We start from the raw sequence: 26,799 nt of genomic DNA on the forward strand, positions 1-26,799 counted from the left end.
TTGTATCAGCTCAGGCTTTTGGTCTATTTAGCTCAGTATTGTCTACACTGACTGACAGCAATGGCTCTCCAGGATTTCAGACAGGGAGCCTGGAGATGCCACTGAGGAGTGAACACCTGGGACCTTCTGCGTGCAGATACTCTACCATTGAGCCATGGCCATCCCCTTGAGACAGCGTTCCAAAGAACATCTGAAATTAGACTCTCTGTGTTAAGGTTCACCCACACTTCCTCTGGTCCCTGACCTAGAAAGCACATGTCCAAGCAGTTTTCCGCTTGTTCAGCCACTTTCCCTGGGAAAACTCACTCTTTGGAGCTGAATTGGAGCAAACGTTCATCTGTGGGGAAATCTGATTGATGTTTGCTCCAATTCGGTGGTAAAGAATGAGTTTTCCTGGGGGAAAGGAGCGGGACAAGCGGAAGTGTGGATGAGCCCTTAGTTTCCTGTTTAGGTATATAAATTACCATAGAACATAGAAAGCTGCCTCATACAGAGTCAGACTATTGGTCCATCTAACTCAGTATTGTCTACACTGACTGGCAGTAGCTCTCAAGGGTTTCAGGCAGGGAGTCTCTCCTAGCCCTACTTTGAGATGCTAACAAACCATTCTACATTCTAAATCTTATATTAATAATCCAAAAATTGAGAGGACAAGGTTACAAGATCTACTACAGAAGCCACAAACAGAAAACTCAATCAAATTGTGTCCAAAAGCAAAATTCAAAGTTCCTTTAGCCAGGCTCCTGTAGATATCAACAAAGGTAAGTTTGATCAAACGTTGATATCTTCGTTGATATCTTATCTTCGTTGATATCTAACCCTTGAACGTAACATCGCCGACACTACGTTTGATCAAACTTACCTTTGTTGATATCTAACAGGAGCCTGGCTAAAGGAACTTTAAAGACTGAATCTTCCTTTTGGACACAATTTGAATGAGTTTTCTGTTTGTGGCTTCTGTAGTAGATCTTGTACATAGCTCTCTCAATTTTTGGATTATTAATATAAGATTTAGAACGTAGAATGGTTTGGTAGTGTTTTGTGTGCTGCTTATGTGCTGCTTACTTCATACTGGTCTACTACGAGAACTGGCAGCATAGGTTCATTTTTTCACTACTTTGAGATGCTGGCAGGGATTGAACCTGCAACCTTCTGCTTGCAAGGCAGGTACTCTGTCAGCTGAGCTATGACTCTTCCATAGGTCACATTGATAGGGAGCCTACCGGTACATGTGAGAAGATGTAAGCAGAGTGTGTGCAATGATATCGTTAGGAGAATCCGCATCGCCCTGACGCTGGCTGGGTGGCAGTTCAGAGAGGGGGCTGGAGGGCACAGCAGCAAGGCCAGGCTAGGCTTCAGGGCCCAGGGACCCCTGGTGGCAGGGAGGGCAGGGATCCATGCGTGGGGTAGCCTGGCTTGCACCCCCTCAAATTCATGCGCCTAGGGCTACAGCACCCCTGGCCCTCTCCACCATATGGAGGGAATGTCTCTGTATAAGCCTGAGTAATTTATGGGGCTGGGGGCTCCACTTTTGTGGGTTCCCAGTGGCCACTGCTCTGAGCAAGTAAAGTTGCCTTAAACATCACAGTGGCATAGTTATTGACGAAATTTACTACACCACCATTTGGATAAAGTCCTCCTAAAGGTAAAGGTAAAGGGACTGCTGATCATTAGGTCCAGTCGTGACCGACTCGGGTTGCAGCGCTCATCTCGCTTTGTTGGCCGAGGGAGCTGGTATACAGCTTCCGGGTCATGTGGCCAGCATGACTAAGCTGCTTCTGGTGTACCAGAGCAGTGCACGGTAACACCGTTTACCTTCCCGCTGGAGCAGTACCTATTTATCTACTTGCACTTTGACGTGCTTTTGAACTGCTAGGTTGGCAGGAGCTGGGACCGAGCAACGGGCTCACCCCGTCACGGGGATTCGAACCGCCGACCTTCTGATTGGCAAGCCCTAGGCTCTGTGGTTTAACCTACAGCGCCACCCGCATCCCAAAGTCCTCCTAGCTTTCCCCAAAGCTGTGTAGAGCCAGCATGAAATGGCCAGGAGATTAACTTGTGCCCTTTACATTGCCGAATCACGCCCTGTTGAGCCACCCTCTGGATCCCAAAACCATTTGTCGGTTTGGCACGGGCAGAGCACCCACCTGGCTCTCTGCCTGGCCTCCCATTGTGACATATTATTTTATGTTTTGAAAACAAGCACCTGGGCCTTTTGTGCCATTTGCCCAGCCGATGCCAGCTCTGGAACAGAGACCACATTGCCTTAAAAAAAGAAAAGGAAGTTGGCACTAAAGATTTCAAAGCAGGTGGGCGAGGCTGGCTCTTTGTCTGGTGCTCCGTGGGAAAAGGGAAAGGGAGAAACTGGTGGACTGGCCAACCCAGCTTCTCCTGTGGCATGCCCACTGTACAAAAGCCAGATTGGAAAGCTCAGACAATGGCCAGATCAGAGCCAGCCGCCACAACGCACTGCCAAGGCAGGCGCCACCAGTTTGACCCAGGAAGGAACAAGTGCCACATTGCGCAAGATGGAATCCCAGAGTTGTGCTCTTAATAATAATAATAAATTTTTATTTATACCCCACCCTTCCTGGTTCAGAAAACTGGGTTCAGGGCGGCCAACAACAAATTCAAAACACTTAATTGATGCAACAAAAAATAGCATAAAATACAGTACAAAACATGAATAACAATAAATTCAGAATTCAAAAATAAATTTAGGGGGGGGGGAAATCCATCCCATAAACATTAGATGATCAGCAGGGCTAGCTGGCCAAATTAGTCCCATTTGGGCCAGTGAGGAGACCAGGGGAGAATTAGCTGTGGGATCCCAGAGCGGGTAATCTTCATAAAAAGGGGAGGGGGAGGGAAGGAAGGAAGGGGAATAAAAGATCAGGCTAAATTCAAATTGAAAGCCAGGTGGAATAGCTCTGTCTTACAGGTCCTGTGGAAGGAGGTTAAATTCTGCAGGGCCCTGGTCTCCTGGGACAGAGCATTCCACCAGGTCGGAGCCATCACTGAGAAGGCCCTGGCCCTGGTGGAGGATAATCTGGCTTCCTTAGGGCCCGGGACCTCTAAACTATGGTTATTCATGGACCTTAAGGTCCTCTGCAGGGCAGACCAGGGGAGGCTGTTGTCTACTGCATCTTTGCAAGTGTCTTCCAATCAGGGCTGCAGATAATTCTGCCACATCACTAACTCAGAGGCAATTTGAGCCCTATGAGGAAGAATGGCGATTTCTGACTAGAGTTCCCATTGCCCCCCCCCCATGAGTCACTGCTCTCTCCTATCTTCCCTCGGGTAGAAATGCAGGAGGTTGCTTTCTCTTGGGGCAGGTCATTTTCTGTCACTGTGCCAGAGAGTTTTTCAAGGACAAGAGTAGACCACCGCTTCAATTTTAAGTGCGTAATTAAAGTGAGACTTAATTCTGTTTTGAGAAAATAGGCTTCCTTAGTGCAGAAAAGATACAGGTGGGTCTGAGTTAAAGGAGGATACTGCAACAAGTCCCAGGCTGCGGCAACAAGCAGAGTCGACTACAGATCTTTCGTAAGCCTAACCAGCTGACCAGCTAAGATTTAAGGTAATCTGTGGTGGAAGAAGACTGGAAGAAATTTAAAGACTATCTTCAGAAATACTGTAAAATTAATGAATGTTAAAATGATGTTGGATTGAAAATAAGTGGCATTAGCAACAAAGTTAATAAGAATATGCAAAAATGAATTGATAATGGATGAAAATATAGAGTTATAATATGTTAAGATACAGAGTTAAGATAAACGAAAGAGGGCAAGGATTTGCTGATTTGATTATTTAAATGGGAATACAAAAAGGGGAGGTGTGAGGAGGCCAAGGAAATAAGCTAATGAGTTCAAAGTTATAAAAAACGGATTTGTTTTTAATTCTTTGTTAACTATTTGTCTTTTGTATTTTGTATTTTTATTCCTCTTTTTTCTTTTTCATGTATTTTTCTATGTTCTCTTTTTTGTATCTTTTTCTTTTTATATGATCTTTTTTCATTTTGTAAACTTATATTTTTGTAAAACTTCAATAAATATCTTTTAAAAAAAATTTAAAAAAAAGATTTAAGGTAATCTGCTTGTAGCTTGCGAAACCTAGGACCTGCGGTACCTTAACTTGCCAACAAACCGCGACGTCTGTTGAGGAACCGAGTGTTGCTGCCTCCAATAGCAGACAGAACCCTCTAATTTCAAAATGATTTTTAAAGGTAAGCCTTCAGTCAGATGCCCCAACACCCCAATTCTACAATACATTCCCATTCTGTTAACAGCATGATGGGAGCTGCAGTAAGGGTAGAGCACCCCCTGAAGGCTGGGATGCCTAACTGCACACAAGCCACACTTACCTTCTACATCGCACATGCTGTGCTGACTAACGATCCCAGTGTCATTCTCCTTGTCTGCAGGCCACTTGTACACGAACATGGCAGTGTGGGAAGATCCGGCATCCAAAACAATTCCATACTGGGCACAAAGAGAGAAGGGGGGATGTTAGCTTCAGAAGGAACTCTGGATTACAGATGGCCAAGCCCTGAAACTCAAAAGGTGACTCTTGACAAGAGGCTTCTCTGCCTCACAAAACCACCTCACAGGGCTGTTGTGAAGATCCAGCAAGAGGAAAAACCCACCTATCCCAACCAAGAGGCATAGCTGTCAACTTTTCCCTTTTCTTGCGAGGAATCCTATTCGGAATAAGGGAATTTCCCTTTAAAAAAGGGAAACGTTGACAGCTATGCCAAGAGGTAGCAGGCATGGGTGTGCCATTAAAAGGGGCTCAATGGGTAAGTATTATATTTAACACCTTACAAGAGGAGAAAATGATTGGAGTTTATAAAATGATGCATAGCATGGGGAAAGCTATGCATTTCCCTGTCTCTTTCGCAATGCGAGAACTCGTGACATCCGATGGAGCTGAATGCTGGAAGGTTCAGGACAGATAAGAGGAAGTCCTTCTTCACGCAGTGCAAAGTCCAACTGTGGAACTCCCTCCTGCAGGGGGCAGTGGGGGCTACCAACCTGGGTGGCTTTAAAAAAAGGAGCAGTCAAATTCATGGAGGAGGAGAAGAGGACTATCAAAGGCTATAAGACACCATGCCTCTACTCTGCCTCCACCGTCATAGGCAGGAATGCTTCTGAATAATGCCAATTGCTGGGGGACACAGAAGAGGAGGGGGCTTTGGCGCTCAGGTCCTACTTGTAGGGCATCTGGTTGGCCACTGTGAGAACAGGATGCTGGAGGGGCCCCTGGCCTGGCCCAGCAGGCTCTCCTTCTGTTCTCATAAATAGTGCCGTATTTTTCACTCTATAAGACGCACCTGACCATAAGATGCACCTAGTTTTTAGAGGAGGAAGACAAGAAACAAGAAAGCAACGCAAAGCTTCTTGAGTGAAGAGGCAGGAGAGCTCCCTCTTCTCTCAAGAGGCTTTGTGTGGCCATCCCTGAAGCCAGGAGAGCAAGACGGATCGGTGTGCACCGATCCCTCTTGCTGTTCTGGCTTCAGCGATAGCTGCGCAGCCTGCATTTGCTCCATGAGAAGCACACACATTTCCCCTTACTTTTTAGGAGGGGAAGGTGCGTCTTATAGAGCGAAAAATACGGTACATTTTTAACCACAGTGGAAGAGCAAACTCTGGGTTCAGTCCTACTCCCTGCCTTGCAGAGCCTCTTTCACTTCCGGTTTAGGAGCAAATGGTGAGATAAAATTAAAATTAAGAAAGGTGTGTGTGGGGGGAAGTATAATTCCTGGATGGTGATTATCCCCTAAAAGCCCCCACCCTTACTGTTACAGTCCCTCCCCCAATCATGAAACTCACTGGGTGACATTTAGGACAGTCGCTCATTTTCTCTCTCGCCCCCTACCTTGCAGGGTTGATGTGAGGAATGAAGTGGGGGTACCTGATAACCTCCTGGGCTCTCCTTCATTGAAGGCTTTTAAACAGAGGTTGGATGGCCGTGTGTCATGAATAGTTTAGCTGTGGTTCCTGCATTGCAGGGGGTTGGACTAGATGACCCTTGGGGTCCCTTCCAGCACTATGGTTCTATGAAAACTATGCATACAGCCCCAAGAGTGATAGTAGGATTAAAAAATAATAATGAATATATAAAATAAATATAATTTATTTAATTAAATTTGAATTAATTAATTGAATTTGAATTAATTAATTGAATTTGAATTAATTTAATTTAATTTAATTTAGAGAGGACATAGGTAAAGGCTTTCCAAATGCACACACAGAAATGAACCAGGACTGAATGCGGATCCCCTGGGGGCTGGATCCCATTGTGTTTCTCTGAGCAAGGGGAGTAGCCTCTGAGCACATGCAAAGTGCCACCATCCCTCTTCTGAATACCAGCAGGCAGCTCTCATATCCCTTGGTTTAAGCAACAGGACTCCTGTTGGTTTAGGATGGGGAGTGGAGCTGCCACACCCCTGTCTTTTAAAATGCAAACTGAGCTTTGCCCACACTTAACTGCGCTTCAAGTGCAGGATTTCCATACAGGGATTACAAGGCTACTCACTTCAGAGCTGATATCCCGGACTTTGCTCTTTGCCAGAGAGCGTCAGGAAAGATTCAGCTGTCACCTGAGCAGAGAGACCCACAGCTCCTTCTCAAAACAGACCATGGCAGGAGAACGGCAGGGTTCTCAGCGGTTCCTGTCCTTTTGACCATCTATGGACTGAACAGCCATTCTATAAATAGGTCCTTTCTTCTCCCTCCTGCTTGCCAAGGCAAGCCCCACCAAATGCCCATGAAGAACAGGGAACTGAAACACACAAGGCTTCTGCCGGGGATGGAGAAAGGGAACACCCATCACCAATGAGAGATGCAGGAGGAATTCGGTCCTCATGTAAATGCAAACCTACCCAATTCACATTTCCCGAAGCAAGAAGGGAACTGAAACAGAGCTGTGCATCAGAACCTCTGTTTCCCCGAATCTTGCAGTGCAGCCTTTTGGCCAATCAAAAAGGCCAAAGTGAAAACCATGCACAAATATGCATATATCAGGGGAAAGTTCGCATTAAATAATTCATATTGTAACGTACAAAACAAAATGCATTGTATTAGGAAAACTATATACAGAAATGGATATATTATGGAGAAAGGTGCACTGAGACACTGTTGAGTTTTCATGAGGGCATAAAAAAATTATACTGCACTGTCAATAATTAGACTATGCAGTCCATACAGCTAGTATTGCCTACACTGACTGGCAGGGACCCATCAGGCAGGGAGATTCTCCTAGCACTGCCTAGAGATGCCACTGGAGGCTGAACCTGTGAGCTTTTTATGCAAAGCAGGAGTTGCACCACTAAAGGGATGAAGGGGCAAGAGATCCAGTGCCCACTGCAAAAGAGGGCAGGGCAGCAATGCCCCTGAATTGATCCACACACCTATATTACAGGTAAGGAATCCTGAAGCTAAGAGAGAAGTGATGAGCACAAGAACATCAATGGAATAATTACTACTACTTGGTGTTAAACTGTTTGGGAGCTGGAGAGCGTTTGCCCAGAGAATTTCCTTGTGCGGTGCACGGGCCTTTGACACACCAAAGCCATGCAACCAGAATGTGGTCTGAACTCACAACTCCCTGATAGCCCCCTGAGTTAGCAGGAACTTCCATGCAGGTGCCCTCACCAGTTTTACGTCAAGTGGGAAAGGAAGGACACTGATAAGCCTTGGTCCAGTATACCTGAAGGAACGTCTCCACCCCCATAATTCAGCCCGGACACCGAGGTCCAGCTCTGAGGGCCTTCTGGCGGTTCCCTCACTGCGAGAAGTAAGGTAACAGGGAACCAGGCAGAGGGCCTTCTCGGTGGTGGCACCCGCCCTGTGGAATGCCCTCCCACCAGATGTCAAAGAGAAGAACAACTACCAGACTTTTAGAAGACATCTGAAGGCAGCCCTGTTTAGGGAAGCTTTTAATGTTTGATGCATTACTGTGTTTTGATATTTTGTTCAGGGCTGCCCAGAGTGGCTGGGGAGGCCCAGCCAGATGGGCGGGGTATAAATAATAAATGATGATGATGCTGATAAGAAGCTTGGAGGGGGTAGGAGAGATTCCATTTACCAGGCAATCTCAGATCCATTTCCAGATGGCAAAGTCCAGGAATGTCTGCCAAAAGGCTGGGTAGAAAGAAGGCAGTGGGACTAGATGACCCTTTGGGTCCCTTCCAACTCTACAAGTCTACCATCAAGTGCATTTGCGTCAAATCGTTCTCCCTGATTAGAAGAATACATAATGAAATGCACTTGCTTCAAATTGCCCTCCCCACTTTGAAGAACGGCCCTCAGGATTTTGCCACAATTGCATTATTGGCAATTTAAAGACTTACACAGAAAGATAAACTATTATTTGTTTAGAAAGCTACCATCAAAGGAACAGAGCGCTTAAAAAAAGAGAGGCCCCTGCCTGTAGGGGCATGCAAGGGAGCAACCGGAAGCATCTGAGCATTTTCTTCCCAGTTAACCCTTCTGTTTCCCCCTTCTCAGAAATTCAGATTATCTGTCCTGTGGGGCATATGTAGGAAGAGACCCACTGGGTCAATTTTGCTGCTGTTGTATCAGCTGAACTTTGTAAGGCACAGGCAGCAGTATGCTGTTGGCAACTCAAAGTAACCAAAAATTTTAAAAAGGCCAATGCAATTCTAGGCTGCATCAATAGAAGCGTCCAAATCAAGGGAAGTACTAGTTCTGCTCTGTTCTGCCTTGGTCAGACCACACCTGGAGTCCTGTGTCCAGTTCTGGGTGCCACAGTTTAAGAAGAATGTTGACAAGCTGGAAGGTGGGCAGAGGAGGGAGGCCAGGATGACCCAGCGTCTGGAAACCAAGCCTGATGAGGAGTGGTTGAAGGTGCTGTGTATGTTTAGCTTGGAAAAGAGAAGACAGAGAGATGACAGGATAGCCATCTTCAAATATCTACAGGGAGGATGGAGCAAGCTTGTTTGCTGCTGCTCCGGAGGGTAGGACCCAAACCAATGGATTTAAACAACAAAAAAAGGAGGTGTCGACTAACCATCAGGAAGAGCTTTCTGGCAGTAAGGTCCATTTGGCAATGGAACAGGCTCCCTTGAAAGGTGGTAGACTCTCCTTCAGTTGAGATGTTCAAAGAAAGTTTGGATGGCCACCTGTCAGGGATTCTTTAGCTGTGATTCCTGCATTGCGGGGGAGGGACTAGATGACCCTTGCAGTCCTTTCCAGCTCTAAGATTCTATTATTTTATTTAGCCACCCATCAATAAACATTTCTTGGGAATCTTACAGCATAAGATCAGAAACCCAGTACTTCACTACTTGGCTGCTCTTCTGTATTTGGGCTTGCTCCCGCGTCCAACGGGCAGGTTTCTTCCAGCCTTTGCCAACTTGGAGTCCCCACCCACCCACCGCCACTTTGGACTACATCTCCCATCAGCCCCTGCCAACACAGCCATCAGGCTTTTGTTCATGGAACCACAGAAAACAGCCCTGGCCCATTAAGAAAACAACAACAACAACCCATACCATCAGTATGAATGTAATGCTTGGACACATATTCCTTCCTCCTCTCCCTCAGCCTTCCCCTAGGGGTAGCCATTCCATCAGGCTGCCTCAGCAGGAGAGATGGGATGCTTTGCCAAAAGACCAGCTGCACCAAGCGCCTCCTTCCCTTGAACAGCACCAGCATTTGGTCATTACAGGAACAACTGTAAGAGTTTGGTGCCTGAGTTTGATTTCCTGCCCCCCCCCCCTTGTCCCTTGTGTGCCATGTTATAGTCTGTTCTTTAGACTGCAAGCCTGTGGACAGGGGCTGTCTAGTTTTAACTGGGTGTGTGTCAGCTACTTTGAGAGCTCTGTTTTATTTTTCTTCTTTCATCCCCCCCTCTCCCTTCCCCTCCCTCCCTCCCTCCCCCTTCTTCTTTCTCTTCTTTTTGCTTTCTTTCTGTTTCCCTTCTTGGTCTTTCTCTTTTTGATATGTTAAGAAAGAGATAAAAGTGTAATATGAAAACCTCCGTAAGTTAAAAGTGATGTTATGTAATTTTTTTATTACTATTTATATATTGTTAAAATTGGTTAATTGTAAAGGAATTGATGTAGCAACTACTGTGGTTTTTTTTTCTTCTTTGTTAATGTTGAATTCTAAATAAAGTATCATATCACAAAAAGAAAAAGAAAAGAAAAGAGCCTTTCTGGCCAGCAAGCACAAGCACTTGAGACATAAGTGCTCTACATGAAAGAAACAAAAAGCATTATTAAATGGGAGGGAGATAAGCCTTCACGTTCCAACAAGTAACAGCGCACAATGGAATGAAATAGCAGCTTGTGCTTTGCCACTGAAGGATGGTGGCGGCTGGCTAGTGTCCAGCTCCACAAGGCAATGAGCCTGCCCCACAGAACCCAAGGGTGCAAAGAAGGCTCTTCTCTGTCAACTAGTGATAAGGAGACCGAAGCCATCTGGAAAACTCCCTTTCTTGACCTCTCAGGCTAAACCCACACTGCCGAGGCACCTAGAACCAGCTCTATTAGCGGGATTTGGGACAGGGCCAGCTCCAGATTTTGAGATGGGTGAGCTCTTCCTAGGTGAACCTCCCCCCACTGATGCTGTCCAGTCCACAGAAAAGCTCAGACAGAGATGGCAAGGGAAAGAGAGGCAGCTTCCTCACCTTCTGGGCCCTCCTGTGCTACTTCAGAGTAAGAAACAGGCAGCAACAACGAGGAGCAGCAGCCCCCCCCCCTTTGGAGGTGTGGGCATTGGAAAGCGTCCAGTGATGCCAGCTCATGATTGCCAGCTCTCGTTTGGGGCTAGCACTCAGTGGCAGATGACATGCTTTGCAAGCAGAAGAGGTCCCACGTTCAATGTCTGCATCAGCTCTGGAAATTGCTCTCTCTGCTCACTGCCCTGGAGAACCGCTGCCAGGCAGAGTGGGGACAATGGTTGGCTGGATGGAATGGTAGTCTGACTCAGAAACATGAGGACGTCAGAAGACGAACCCTCACGGATCAGGCCAATGGCCCATCTGAGCCAGAATCCTCTTGTCACAGTGGCCAGCCAAATGGGAAGCCCACCCACAAGTAGAACCTGGGCACAACAGCAGCCTCCCTACCTGCAAGTCCCAGCATTTGGACACATGCAGCCTCCCTACCTGCAAGTCCCAGCATTTGGAGACATGCAGCCTCCCTACCTGCAAGTCCCAGCATTTGGAGACATGCAGCCTCTGGCAGTGGAGGTAGAACACAGCCATTGTGGCTGGTTGCCTCTGAGAGTCTGATCCTCCATGAATTTTTGCACCCCCCCTTTTAAAGCCATCCTCCTCCTTCTGGGAGGGAAGTTCAGAGTTTAAGTTTAACTTTGCCCTAAGCGAACTACTCTCTTTTGTCTGCCCATAATCTTCCAACATTCACCTTCATTGGATTCCCCAGTTTATTTATCCAAAAAAAACACAATAAAATAGAAATTAAAAGGTGGGGGGGGGATGCAAGAAAAGGACAAGGCACACCAAGACCTCAAAGAATAAAGATTAAACAGTTCCAGAGTTCACATTAAGTATATTAAAGTTGCCAAATGTTCATAACTGCCATTGTTGTGTGTTTTGTAAGTCTTTGATGTACAAAACAGGCAAAATTATTGTGGTTTTCCTTTTCCTTGCATAAAGCTGATTTACTGCATCATTTCCTTTGCTGTTGCTAAAGTCGAAATCCTTCTGTACCAGGATGGAAGTTTAGGTTATCAAAATCTTACCTGTGTCAAACGCCAGCTCCTCCAGCTGCAATTAGCAAATGTGGAATCAAGTCCTTAGACCTGATATCCTTGTTATGCCCCATAAACATAGACAGCAAAAATAATTCTGTATTAACACCTGTAGCACCAGTAGCAGTTCCTTATGCACATCAGACCAAAACCCTCATATTGGAATGCGTTCCCGCCAGGGGTGGTAAAATGTTTCTTTCTAGTACGATGAGCAAAAAAACCTCTCAGTCTGCTTTCCCTACACCAGAAGATTGAGCTAACAGAGAGGCAGCTGAACTGCTATTCCTTCCTCCCAGAAGTCATCAACAATAATCATACAATTCTATGATTCTCTGGTTCCCAAATGACCTTCTCCTTTCAGAAGAGCCCATCTGTTGATGCAACATGCTTCCATGTCAAAAGGCAGGGCAGTTGAACACTGTCTCAGAACCAGCAAGATAATCTCTAGAGGTCTTCCTTGTTCTCTAAAACCTCTCCTGATGAACAAAACGCAGCCAAGAATCACAGGACTATAAGGGACTCCTCAGATCACATCCAAACTAAACCCATCATTGTTATTGTAGGCAGTACCAGTTGCTTGGAATTGCAAGTGGGGAGTGAGCTGCTGTTGAATTCAGGTCCTGCTTGCAGAGTTCCCATAATGGGCTTCTGGTTGGCCACTGTGAGAAGAGGATGCTGGACTAGATGGGCCCCTCTGGTCCAATCCAGCTGCTGCAGGGCTCTTCTTAGGATAACGTTCTCAAATTTGCAACAATGCACACACAGCACCAGCCTTTCACCCTCCACTTTGCAGAGATCCTGGACGATCCAGTTCTCTGTCAAAAATCTGGTGGAGATTCTTGCAAAAGGGTTTTTTTCTTAATGCCGTCTGATTACTTAATACACACCTCAAGGGCAGTTAATTTTCTAGGGCGAGACTCGCCGGTTTGCATTCAAGCAATAACTTGATTGTCCTAAAGAAGCTGCCCAGACAACATGACAGTATCCAGAGCAAGCAAAAAATGCCTTGTAACTGGTAACGTTGCTTCAGTTTCCTTCCAAACAAGTCCTGGCACCTCACTTACCCTAGTAGTGCCTGGCTCTGTCTTGACAACTATTCAGGATGGGAGAGAAATTCCATCCAGATCACCTTTAAAGGTAAGCCTGCCTAATTTCTGCTTTCTCGAAAAATATGCAGACAAAAACTCAGCCATCCTCCAAAATTTATGTTCCTCTGAATTTTGCAATGCCATTCTCCTCCAGTCCAGCAATGTGCACAAAATTGCATAAGGCTGGGTAAAGTGTGTGGAACAGTGTGCCTGTATTCGTAGCAGTGACATCCAAGATGCCAAACTTTAAAGAAGATGTGCTTTGCAAAAAAAAAAAAAAAAATGTTGGGCAAAGCTGTATATAAAGATGAATATATTAGCAGAAATTGGCATTAAAATACCAATGAATTTTCATGAGAACTTAAAGAACAAATAGCAGGCTGATGTGGAATTGAACTTAAGATCCAATTCAGATTTAAGATTCATGACAGCTATATCCAAACTCACAGAAGCAGGCTCCAGTTGGCCAACATTCTATGACAGACACCATACACCTGAGAGGAATGTTTGCAAACACTCCAGGACATTTGTGTAATATGTGTGCGTGCAAATGGTGATGGTTTTATGCAGGAGGTTGGACTTCTTCATTGCAGGGGTTTGGACTAGATGACCGATATCTTCCAACTCTACAGTTCTGTGATTTCCAAAGCAGTTTGGCTAGAGTCAGGGGTGGAGGGAATTAAAAACTCAGAGCAGCTCGCTTGCTTTGCCTCCACAGTTTGCACATTGGTTCCGCCTATTGCAGGACCAGCATCCGCCCCTTGAAATCTCTTTCCCATAACCTCTGACCACTCCAAGCCAAAAGGGGACATTCAGACCAACAGCCAGCCCATGTTCCCTTGTACATCTGATAGTCATCTATGCCTCCTGCCTTGTTCTACAGTCCAGCCTCTCCTCCCGTTTTTTAAGCAAGGCTCCCCTGGAGCTTATTTAGCTACAAGATTCACAAGGCCAATTTTTCCATAAACAGCGTCTTGTGAGCTCAGCAACATAGAGCAACCCATTTCCCAGCCTGCACATCTGTCGGTCAAACCTCAGCCAGGAACACCCCCTGTTATGTACTGAGTTGAATAGGATCCAAACTGCAGCAGTCTGATTGGTCCTAGAACAATAGGATCCAAAAGGCAGCAGTCTGATTGGTCCTAGAACAATAGGATTCAGAATGCAGCAGTCTGATTGGTCCTAGAACAATGCAGCAGTATGATTGGTTGGCAGGAACCACCCAATCATGCTCCAGATAGAAGTGAATCCACAACTTGATTGGCTTACGGTAGAATTCCGGAATTAGCTAATCATGTGCAGCCCATTGTGTAAATAATGTATATAAAGCAGATACTTTGAGGGGACATTCATTCATTCCTCCTCACCACTATGAGCTGAATAAAGAGCATGAAATCACTTTGTGACTCTGAGTATATTTCACCCCCCAACCCCCGCTTCCTTGACAGGCCCCCGCAAAAGAGCCTGGAGAGAAGTCTGTTTTTTTATCACCCTCCTTTAGGTGGAAAAATCTAGAGTTGGGACTTGGACTCTTGCAAATTCCAAAACAATACATGCTTTGGACTGCCAGATGCATGACTTGTAAAGATCACAGAGTTCTTGGAAAGCTGACGCATTCAGGAGAGGGGTGTGTGTGTGTGTGCAAAGAACAACAACATATCCTAAGAGGAGCCTTGCTGGATCTGGCCAAAGAGCCATCTAAATCAATACCTCCAGCAGCCAGTCAGGATGCCTTTACGAGCAGGGCGTAAAGGCATTTGTGATCTCCCATCACTTAATTGCTGGAGGGAATGCAAGATACAAAGTGGGGAGGGGACATGTATGTATGTGTGGCGGTGGGAATGCCAATATGCCCTTAGATTTTCGAAGGGTATCTTTTAAATAATGTCTTCTTATAGTAAAGTTGGAAATGCAGAGGGGTCCATGATTAGCATTGCTGCCTTTCTTTTGTGGCTAGCATGTCCAAATCTAAGGAAATGCTGCTTCCCCATCACCCCACAAAAAACATTTATTAGTTGTGATCTATCCTTAGAATGTGGAGCATATTAGACTTGTCTCCCCACTTCCTGGAAGCTTCCACTGAACGGATGCAAACTCAGAACAGCAACTTTCGCAGAGCCACAGGAGAGACAACTTCCCACATGGTTTGGTATTGAGCTGTGCGTAACAGTGGCCCCAGGAGGTTTTGGTTTTCCTTGAATTGCTGTACTCTAATCATTTGGGGGCCTTTGGGAGGCTTGGGTTGTAAAACAGCAGCAGAAGGATCTCAGAAGACCCCCCAAGAAGAGAAAACAATTAGTAGTTAGAGAGAGAGAGTCCCAAAGCCAGATTCTAAATTTCTTTACACCACCAAGAAAAATGTTTCCTTTCATCTTCACAATGCATCTAAAACTGAAAGCTGGAGGTGGCAGAGTGGGTTTGTGTTTCCGCTTCAGAGAATGCCCTTATATAGCAAATTTTGCAAGGTGCTTGCATGAACTCCAAGTTCAAGCTTTTAACCATTTACCCACACCCAGTGACCAAGCCATTGCAATTCATTGTCATGGTAGGATAGACAATGGGCCATCAAGGCTAATTGGCAGGCACTAAGAATGGGAGGAACTGGGGTGAAAGACACCCCAACATTACATGGGTCACCTGAGCTACCCTCTTGACCAGCCTTCACTAACCTGGTGCCCTCCTGCGGTGTTAGACTACAGCTCCCATCAGCCCCAGTCAGCATAGGCAAAGGCTGCTCTTGACCATTCCCCCCCCCCCCCCGCAGTACACAACCTCAACTTTCAGAAACTGCACTGGCCTGTCAACCTGCATATATTAATGACATCTTCAGCCTGAGAATAATCTTTCTTATGCATCAAATGCTGTGCAAAACCAATTGCTTCAACCAAAGAAGAATGGCAAGTTAAGTTGACAGAATATGCACAACTTGCAGACTTAACATATAGAATAAGACAACAAGAAGAACACGTGTTTAAAGAAATTTATTTAATATATGGAAAATAATTGTGTATAGCTGAAAACGCTGGTAGCATTAAGATAAATTCAACAGTATAAATAAGTTTTGATGTAATCAATAATGGAATACTGATTGATATAGTTTCTGTAAAATATAGCCAAACCTCTTCCTCAAATTTTGAAAAGACGTCTATCCATATTGTGCCAAAAAAAGAAGCCCTATTTTGATACTACACTATACAGGGTAGGGTAAGCCCCACCCCATATAATCAATCACAAGATGTGGAACATGCACACCATTTGACTGGCAATGCCCATCAGTGGGGGGTGGGGATGGGCTCCTTCAAATATTTTATGGGGGGGGAGCGAAGACCCCTCGGCCCCTAGGAGTTTGCACCTATGTCATGGTCCAACTAGAATACTGAGCAGAAAACATTATCTGAAGCTCTGAGAAAGGAAATAGTCGCAGAGGCAGAGAGAGAGAGAGAGAGAAAGAGAAAAATACCAGTGAGAGAGAATGAATTCAAGAGATCCTCCTTAAAACAGCCCCTGCTGCATTGCAAAAAGCCCAAGACAAGCCCAATAGTCTCTTGGAGAAGTCCTGGCACTCAATCTGCCGAACAGAGAAGAATTTTTCTAAGCGCACAGGGGCTCATTCTGGCAGCGGCTGAATGACCTTTGCAAAGAACATCTCTGGGATTCCCAGAAAGAAGAACAACAAGAAGAAGAATTGACTGCAGCTTCTCTGTGTCCTGATTTGAAATTAAAAAGGGAAAGACCTGGAGTCTCTTGCAAGCCCTCCAGGATGCTGCTTGACTCTTGCAGCTCGTAGATCATAAACTGTAGATTTGGAAGGGACTGCAAGGGTCATCTACTCCAGCCCCCTGCAAAGCAGAAATACGTTGAGACTTGTTGCAAGGCAGCATCTAGAGGGCCACATTTATTCCTCGGAACCCAGGAGCATAAACATGAAATCGATATTACTATTTCATTTGCCCCGGTGTGTCTCACTTTACGCTTGTGTACAGTGAATTGCACCTGCTGTTTTACCACCCACTCACTCAGTTTGGAGAGGTCCTATCAGAGCTCTTCTCAAACTCTTTTTGTTTTAAACAATTTAGCAGCACCAGCAAACTTGGCTGCCTCACTGCTCATCCCTACATATAGATAGTTTGCAGAAGCCATTCTATCTCTGCTTTCCACTTTTGAAGTCAAATATGAATGTTACTGGAAGTTGTCCACTTACATATGTGAAGTTATGGCTCTGTGATCACTGTTGCTAATCGGTCCAGCAACAGTTAACATATTGCACCAGGCCCTGGAGACCACTTAAGGCTCAGTCCAGGGTCATCCCTGGCTTTGCTCTATGGCCAACTGTTCTGGGGTGTGGTCATTTAACTGCCTAATACCATCAGACCACTGGATGCATCTTGCTCAGTATCACTACACTGACTGCCAGCAGCTCTACACAGGGTTTCACCCTACCTGGAGATGCCATTAGGGGAACCTGAGACCTTCTGCAGTCAAAGCAGGCGCCCTAGTACTGCGCTACAGCCCTTCCCTGACCCAGCTCTTCCTTGTATTCCTAAGACATCATGTCAGTTTGTGACAGCACATTTTGTCACTTCCCAAAGCTTCTGCTTAAAACCACAAATGCTTCCAAGTGAGAGAGATTGAGAAACAGGGCTTCAGGATTGCTCATTGTCTCATTTGGGAGGCTGCAGATGAAGTCACACTTTGGCAAAGTTACAGGAGAGTCAGGGAGAGTTCCAGCTGGAAAGTAGGAATGAAAGCAGGGAAAGAGCACAGCATTTATATAACTCCTGAGTGACTTGAATGCTAATCTGGAGGAAGGAAGAAGAAATGCCAAAGGAGGCGTCATCAAACTTGAAGGAAGGAACGAGCAGAAGGGAATGGGAGGAGATCAGTCCTGGGAGGTCACAGAACAAGGTTCCAAATCATTCCTTCGACTGATAGATTCAGGCTATGAGAGTCAAGGTTTAGGTAGCCAAAATAACATCACCCTCTCCCCACAAGAAGGAGGTCAAGAGGCTTGGGGCTGCCCCAAAGTTTGGAGAAGTACAAAAATACCCAGTAAAAAAACCCCCAGTGCAGTCGGAGTGGTGGAAAGAGAAAACCCTAAAAACTGCTGAATAAAGACCGAGCGTGGTCAGTAGTCAAAGGATACTGACTGACAGAGTGGGGATGGAAAACAGGGGCATGGCTGACTGGAATGGCTCAGATCCTGATCAAGTAGCACTCCATATGGCAACCTGTGGCCCTCCAGATGTTTATAAAAATATTTACATATGATGATTCATAAAATCATAGACTTGTAGAGTCATCTGGGGTCATCTGGTTCAATGTTCTGCAATGCAGGAATCTCAGCTCAAGCATCCAGGACAGATGGCCAGCCAACCTCTGCTTAAAAACCTCCAAGGAAGGAGAGTCCACCATCTCCCAAGGGAGAACATTCCACTGTTGAACAGCTCTTACCCTTAGTTGCTTCTTCCTAAACATATCAGAGCCGTTTACAACAATTGTGCACAAAGGCATGCAGTAAAAACCATACCAAAAGGTTAAAATCAGAAATCAGCTAACTATTGTGGAAATATGTATTCCAAGCCTGAAGGAATAAAAATTTTCATCAGACATTTAAAAGTTGAAATGGAAGGAATTTGCTGGTTCTCTGGCGGCAGAGTGTTCCACAGGACTGGCTCAGTTTCTTGATGCTTTCATATGAACTTCACCAACCCGGAGAATGACCAGCAGTGCTGCTGCAGATGATCTCAGTGACTGAGATGAGATACAAATATTCAGGTGGTGCCTTAAGTACCCTGGAGCAAAGCTATTCAAGGTTCTGTAAACAGATGCAAGGACCTAAAACCTTGTTGGACTCCAACTCCCATCAGCCCTAGCCAGTGTGGCCAATGATCAGGCATGATGGGAGTTGGAGTCTGGTAATATCTGGAGCATCCTTTCTCAACCTGTGGCTGTAGATGTTGCTGAACTACAACTCCCATCACCCCTAGCTAGCAAGGCCAGAGCTCAGGGATGATGGGAGTTGTAGTCCAACAAAATCTGGGGACCCACAGGTTGAGAACTGCTGAGAGGTAACCATGCTGAAAGAGAATGCATTAGGGGGTCATGGTTAATGCAAACCACTCATCCTTTTACTGTTGATTTAGACTTTGCAAATGACTTGGAAGTGTCTCTAGCAATTGCAGTCCATGAATTAGCCCCAAGGCTTTCCTGATCTCCCCTCCAGCAAAGTCAAGGTGCCAAAAGGCTTCTGTGCGTGCAGGGCAGGTTTTTGGATGCAGGCCTCAGCAAAATTGTGCAAGATTGTTCCCAGGCTTCTTAAAAGGCTCTCTCCTGCCCTGGCAAAGCTGCACTCTCAGACTTGGCTGTGGTGCCAAGGGATTTAAAGAGATTTACATACCAAGCGTGGAAGGCAGGATGTCCATGCGGAGACCGTGCCTCTCCCCCCCCCTGCCCCCGCCCCACCAGGAGACTCTCCAAATGCAGTGCTCCCACAGCAACCCAGCCTATGCATGTAAACAAAAGCAGAAACTCCCCTGAACAATCTCTATATTATTTCACTTTTCTCAAACAGCTTTCCAGTGACTGCGTAACACAGGCCAGTGTGACTCTTCCCATGGTGCAGATTAAAGGGGATGATGAGCGAGAATGCTGGAAGCAAGATATGAACCCACAATTCTCCCTCTCTGTCCTTCATCCCCCTTCTATGGATCCACAGATCCCATGTTCACAGGTGGGAAATCTTGACTACCTTTAAATAGAAATAATAAAAAAGTGAGCCTATGTCATGGCAGTGCCGCCTCAGAAATCAGCAGGAAATGTCAGCCTGCCAGAGGCAGGAAGTGGGTAAACCACAAACAGAGTGGGAAGCAATCATCTCACTTAGTCAGCACTGTAGGTCCCAAAAGGGGCAAGCAGGGGGTGGCAGTTGATGGTGATCTACTGTTTGTCTGCCCTATCTGTCCTAGAGGTAGACTGCCCCTGCATGTGGAAGTTCCATTTACCTTTCAACCCTCTGTAGCCCCGTGGAATCCATTTTGCATTGGCCTCAACATAGCAGTGGGTGGGGAACAGCGAAGCTGCAATCCAGCAACATCTGGAAGGTTACATCTGGAAGGTCCGCTTCATTTTACAGGGTCCCTTCCAACTCTACAATACTTTGATTCTATGGAAGAAAGGTTGGCTATAAATGCAAAGATCCAGAGACTCTTTCTTCCACAGAATCATAAAACTGTAGAGGGTCATTTAGTCCAATGCCCTGCAAGGTAGGGATCTCAGTTTCCCATCCAGTTTGAAACCATACTGGACGCTGCTATCATAGAAGCCATGGTGGATGTGGCTTCTGGGTGGTCACCCACCCAGTTCTAGATCCCATCAGCACCAGCTAATGTGGCCAATGATCAGGAACACTGGGAGCTCCAGCCCAGCAGTGTCATCTAACCATATCTCTTTCTTTCTACATCGAAAGCCACCTAAATGGCCTCCATCATGATGCAGGGCAGCGAGATAAACGAAAGGAAATGCTAGCAGATCTGCTTACATTTATGCATGTCTGGTAGGTGCCCTACAAGGAAGATACAGTATGAGATTTCCGTGGTGCAAAAATGTGGTCAAAGAAGAAAACGATGACTACAAGGAAGTCTCTTTCGCAATCTCTCCACACAGCCTCGCTCCATTTGCAAACTGCACCAGCAAGTATATATATTCTTAATGTTTAACCTGACCTTGCCTAAATGTGCCACTTCATTTCCTAAGCTCACATTGCCATTTCACAATAGATCCTCGTTGCCAAATAGCTGGGATACCTTTCTCTCTTGCCTCCTTTCCTCTGGGGAGGGCATAAGGCGCAGTGCCCCAAACAATTTAAACAAAAGCCAGGAGGGTAGGCGGAGAACTCCTACACTGCCCTGTGTTTATTTATGGCAGGAATGCACGTGGAAGGAGGCGTGTTTGGCAACAGTTTCCACTGTGTGGATGACACAAGAGGGCTTCCCCGCTCTAACCTCACCTCATCTTCCCTGACAGCAGATATTGCACCTGCCCTGCTGATGGGAACACAGATAGGCCCTAAACGTAACTGGAAATTTGTGATCATATGGAAGGCATCTTGCCTGTCTGGCATGGTGCTCAGCACCCAAAAAAGGGCCAACCCAGATGCCTAGATGGAAAAGGTTCAAGGAAGAGGTTCCCAAGGAGCAAGACCGACTCTGTGAGAAAAGATTACCAGTAATGCAATCTTGTAGTATTTATAGTATTGAAATGCTACTGTTGTTGCTTAAGTTGTTGTATTTGCTATTGTGTTGTTGTTGTTGATAGATATGAAAGGAGCAAGCAGAACCTCGATGAGTGTACAGTGGTACCTCAGGTTACATACGCTTCAGGTTACAGATTCCGCTAACCCAGAAATAGTACCTCAGGTTAAGAACTTTGCTTCAGGATAAGAACAGAAATTGTGCTCCGGCGGCGCAGCAGCAGTGGGAGGCCCCATTAGCTAAAGTGGTGCTTCAGGTTAAGAACAGTTTCAGGTTAAGTACGGACCTCCGGAACGAATTAAGTACTTAACACGAGGTACCACAGTGGTACCTCAGGTTAAGAACTTAATTCGTTCTGGAGGTCCGTTCCTAACCTGAGGTACCACTTTAGCTAATGGGGCCTTCCGCTGCCACTGCCGCGCGATTTCTGTTCTCATCCTGAAGCAAAGTTCTTAACCCGAGGTACTATTTCTGGGTTAGCGGAGTCTGTAACCTGAAGCGTCTGTAACCTGAGGTACCACTGTATTGTGAAAAGAGAGGGGTGGAGCTATGGATGAGGGGCTAAGCTCATGGATCTAGTACAACCCTCACCCCTTTAATGCAGGAAATCTCCTCATACAACAACCCTGCGAGGAGGCCATCTAGCCTCTGCTTTAAAACCTCCAGTGAGGAGAAACCCCATTCTGTTCCACTGCCTACCACTTCGTTCAAAGCCCTTTTTCTTGCAATGTGCAACCACTAATCTGGGTTCTTATCCTCTGGAACAAGAGACAAAAGAGAACAGCATTCCAAAGGTATTTGAAGATGATTCCTATTGCATTTTTTTTTAAATCAGGCATCTCTCCAAAGCAGAAACTACAAACTGCCCAAGAAGATACCTCACACGAATCCAATAAACCACCATAAAAAGGGAGGCACGGAAACTGGGATTATTTCCAGCAAACAGATTGCTTGTTCTAAACATCAGACGCTGCCTTGTATCAGGTTAGACCTTTTGTCCATCCAGCCTCCTCCGACTGTCAGCAGCTTCCCAGGGTGGTCTTAGGCCTTAGACCTGGGCTCTTCTGCATGCCAGGCAGATGTTCTATGCCAGCAAAGTCCTTGCCCTCCCTGATCTAAACAGATGACCCTTGCATTCTTAAAGTGTTTTGGAGCGCTTGAGCTGACTGATTGCCTTTCTCTCCAGGGAGGTAGAAAGGAAGAAAGATTGTGACCGTTACTCCATGCCAGTAATGGGAGGGTGTTGGTTTCTGAGATGGGCGGGTCAGGTGCAAACCCTGGTCCACTGAAAGATCTTGAAAGCGCTGCTGTGTGATAAACTGGGATTTTTCTATCACAGGGCGAAGCTGCCCACTAGGCCAGGTGTGAGGAACACCTGAGGCCATTCAGACCATCATCCCTGACCATTGGCAGTTCTGGCTGATGGGAACTGGAGGCCAACAGTACTGGGTTCCCCAAAAACAGGACATTAAATTTTCCTAGCAGGCTTTGCAACTAAATGAGTTGACCTGTGTCTCCCTGACTAGATGCCAAAGGGCCTGAAGGCCTTGCAGGGATAGCAAGAAAGTGCATTGTCATCCAGTCCATTAATATTTCTTAGCAGATTCCACCCCCCACCTCCTTCAAATTGTTGATAATTGATTTCAAAAGGGGTGGCTGGACAAGGGCAGGGGGTCCTTAAGTCCACCCAGCAATCCCTTTTTATTCCTTCCACTGTTTCTTAAAAGAACACTCACTCTGAAGTTGTTCTTGTTAATATCTCAGCTTGTTAATATTAACCAGGAGATGTAAAGATGGGTAATATCCAATGCTAGATTAATGGGCACATTCAGTGACACTTTGCTGGAGACAATGTATGGCCGTTTATTTCATTTTAACCCGTTCTGCTTTGAAAAAGTGTGGTGTGCAATCTGAAAGATTTGTACCATGGTTTTATTTTTGTTATAGGTGCTGATAAATAAGGTACCAATGCAGAGTTCCTGTCACTGAAGATGATTTGCTCCCTGGACATACCCCAGTTTTAGCACCCAGGAAAGCCATCCAGGACCCTCCCCTCCCCCACATACATAACACAAAGCATTTAATTAATACAACAGAGAGATTATAGGCATTCAATCCTGTACTCAAATTATTCTGTCACATTCAGAAATATTAGCCTCTGATTTTAGATGGTCGCAGGTTCGGTGTGGTTATTCAACAACAACTTTTATTGGTCAGCCAAATACAGGTTATAGCCAAAAAGCTGAAAATGAAAGATGTAAGCAAATAATCTCAAAATATTATCCCTCCCCCCATTTAATTATATTTATTGATACTTGCCCAAAGATATACAAAAGTTCATACCCAGTACAGAATATCTTTTTATAATACACTGAAATAAATGTTTAATCTAAAAAGGAATAAAGGCAGAAAGAAGAAGAAAAAAGGGGGAAGGGAAATAAATGAAAGAAGAAAGGGAGAAAGAGAAAAGGGAAAGAAATACTCTATGAAAAAGACTCCTGGTTCTCTGTCCTGCAGGTAAATATAGTTTTTACTCATTAATTTCCAACCATTCTATCTTCTATAAACCATTTTTAAAATCTTCAAATCCAGATATTACAAGCATTTTATTTCATACAAAAAGAAGTTTCCAGTCCTGAATAAATGCCAGTAAATATTTTTCTCTAATTAAACACATTAACTTTGTCATCTCAGCTAAGTACAAAATCTCAGAAGCATATTAAAACACAGGTGATTAAAAAAATTAATAAGCAGAGCATGAGTAAGTAGGGTGGCACTTTGGATATGCTCAGAGCTACTGTTACATGTTTAGCCACCACTTCTCGGCTATGGCGGCTGGCCACCCAGAAAAACTGTCTGCCACTTGACTGTTAAAACAACAACCAAATATCAAAACAGCTTACAAAAGATACAATATTATAAAATTATCAATAAGAAAAACTAACAGCACCAGTTTAAAACTTTCAGAAAGGCAGAAAGCAGAGAAACCAACAATAGGTGGCGCCAGAGCCAAGAACAGACAGGGCCTTAAAGGACCGTCCTTCGTTGCGCTCCATGAAGAGAGATTGGATTCAGCCCTGGGGCTCAGCCCTGGGTTCCAACGAAACCTCTAAACAGTTGCTACCATTGAATTACAGTGCAAAGACTTGTTCACCAGAAAGCTAAACTTTAAACTGCCCAGGAAGCGCCTGCCCTTCCTCCACCACCCGTTCAAGAACAAAATCAATGACAATTTTCGGGAGTGGGGATGAACTTCCAATTGCACCAGGCAGATGCTAAGTCAGTGATCCCCTCTCCCTAGAGACCCCTTTCCCTCCTCAACCCCATTAACCCTGCGCGCCTCCAATCAAGCCACCTGGAAAACGCATCTAAATCGACAAACCCTTAAACGCCGCGACAACAAAACGCAAAGCAAGGAGATGCCCCCACGGCTATCAAAGACCAACGCTTTTAACACTCGAGGCGCGTGTTTTTAGGACCCAACATATTTTTATGGTTGCAAGTTGCTTTAAGAGTTTAGGTTGTTTTAAATATTGGTTTTAATGCTGTAACCCGCCAACCTTAGCATGAGGGGTTGGCTAATAAATTAATAAATAGCAATAACAGAAAACTTTAAGCGTTGTTCCTAATGACTCTCAACGCGCGCGCGCGCACACACACCAAACAAAAAAACAAACTGGATATACTTTTCCACAGCTTTTGAACAGAAAGATGAAGAAGTTCCTATGGAAACTGTGTAATACACTGAGCTCTCTCCAACTTTGCATCCTAGATGGGGCCCTTTTATTTCATCTTCTGAACTCTTCAATTAGATAAAACATTTAAGTTGGTTTGCTTTCAGCTCAAGAGTTCGGACTGAACTGGAGGTCATTAAATGGGTTCGGAAACTCGAGGCGGGAGAAGCGCTGCCACGACGCCACCCGCAGAAAAGTGGAAGTTAGAAACAACATTCCATCCCATCTCCCTGTTTGAGGAACTGGTCCTCTGGCACTGACAGGCAGAAGCCCCGTGTGACTCCCGTTGGAAACGCCAAGGACCGGACGAGGAACTTCCTGCGCGCAAAGCGAGCGCTCTGAGGCTGAGCTACAGCCCTTCCCCGACTAAAATAAGGCTCCGGTCCCCACTGTTCTGAATGAAGAGCTGGGTCAGAATGGAACCCTAGGAAGCCGCCTTATACCGGGGTCAGGCCACTGGTCCGCCGCGCTTAGCGCTGCCAGTGCCAGCTCTGGCTGGCGGAAGCTCTCCAAGTTCTTAGACGAGGGAGGCTGCCAGCCCTGTTGGAAGATGCCAATAACTGCGCCTGCGACCTGCCGCGCATAAGGCAGATGCTCTGCTGCAGAACGCTGCCCCAAGCCCGCTCAGTTTGCAAAGCTGAGTGCCTCTGCACATGCTCTTTTTCCTGGAGGAGACAGAGCTGTGCCCCGATTCAGGTATCTTCCCACCACCTCCACGCCAGCTGCAGCGGAGGCTACGCCGGGCGTCTGGATTATGCCGGGCGCTGCACGCGCGCTACCTACCTTGAAAGCGGGAGGCTCCCGCAGGTCCTTGGTTGGCAGGCAGAGGAGCAGGAGGCCCGCCAACGCCGCCAAGCCCAGACCGCCTAGAACCACCGCCACCTTCTTGGTCCCGCCGCTGCCCATCTCGCGGCTTTGGCAAACCGAGAACCGGAGCTGCAAACCGAGAACCGGAGCTGATGCGCCTCGCCTGTTCTCCGCCGCTGCTCCGAAGCTCAGCTCCTCCTCCTTCCTGACCGGGCGGCTTAAGAGGCTGGCGCAGCCAAAGAAGGAAGGCGGGGCGGGACCTGACTGGGCAGGTAGGGAAGAGTCTCCTCCTCCTCCTCCTCCTCCTCCTCCTCCTCCTCCTAGCAAAGCTGCCAAGTCAGCTTGGACCGGGCTTCCTGGGAAGTATCAGCGCCCCACGCGTGGGGATGGCAGGTCGGTGGAACCTCTCTGTGCAGGCGCAGGCTACCGCCGATTTATGTGCTAATGTGTCTGTTTCATAAAATTTGTACACCGTTTGACTGTTAAAGCAGCAGCAACAGCACACAAACATCGAAGCAACTTACAAAAAAGATAAATCAATAATAAGGAAAAACTAACAGCAGCGCGTTCAAACTTTCAGACAGTTACATTTTCTAAAACATTCTGCTAAAAGCATTCTTGTTTAAACAAGGCTGCCCAGATGTTTTAATCTGTTTTAGACTATTGTTTATTGTTTTAAACAAGTATGTTTTTAGCAGGCACCACAAAGAGTAAGGTGAAAGCAGCATCAACAGGCAGGGAGTTCCAAAGTGTACAGGTGCTGCCACACTAAAAGACTGAGTACTTACAGTACGGAATGGGTACAGCAGGTATAACAGTGCCCATTCTGGCAATCAAAGCAGTCAAGTGGGCATATATGGGGTAAAGAAATCCGATAGATACCATTCATTTCCATCCTACCCTTTCTTCAAGGAGCTCAGGGTGGCACACAATGGTTAAGATTGGTGGAGGTTGTCTTCTTCTTCTTCTTTGGCGATCCCTTGTAGCCAAGTAAGATTGTCTTCCATGAACACGGTCTTAATGGTGAGTCCATAAGTGACTGTGGAGCCCAATTCTGGATCCACACTTCCTTCCACAGTGGGGACATAGGTTTCTGTGTGGGAGTTGATCACGGTGAGAGTCTGCCAACCATGCCTTCCTCTTAGCATGGCTTGGGAAACCCAGCCAGATGGGCGGGGTT

The 26,799-nt window shown here is 46.0% G+C and overlaps 1 protein-coding gene across 2 annotated transcripts in view; it reads right to left on the minus strand.

Moving 5' to 3' along the window:
- Positions 1–25,851, minus strand: part of ENTPD2 (ectonucleoside triphosphate diphosphohydrolase 2) — a 39,040-nt gene extending 13,189 nt beyond the window's left edge. Inside the window, exons 1-2 of one of the 2 annotated variants that reach the window (XM_083597359.1) lie at positions 25,596–25,851; positions 4,364–4,481 (exon numbers count right to left, since the gene is read on the minus strand). In XM_083597359.1, the coding sequence (XP_083453485.1) occupies positions 4,364–4,481; positions 25,596–25,718 (241 nt within the window). In that variant the 5' untranslated portion in view covers positions 25,719–25,851. The remainder of the gene's footprint in view (positions 1–4,363; positions 4,482–25,595) is intronic. The other variant, XM_083597360.1, reaches the window with a different exon arrangement.
- Positions 25,852–26,799: the final 948 nt, after the last annotated feature.

This window comes from Podarcis filfolensis (genome assembly GCF_964270895.1).
Source record: "Podarcis filfolensis genome assembly, chromosome: Z".
Classification (NCBI taxonomy): domain Eukaryota; kingdom Metazoa; phylum Chordata; class Lepidosauria; order Squamata; family Lacertidae; genus Podarcis; species Podarcis filfolensis.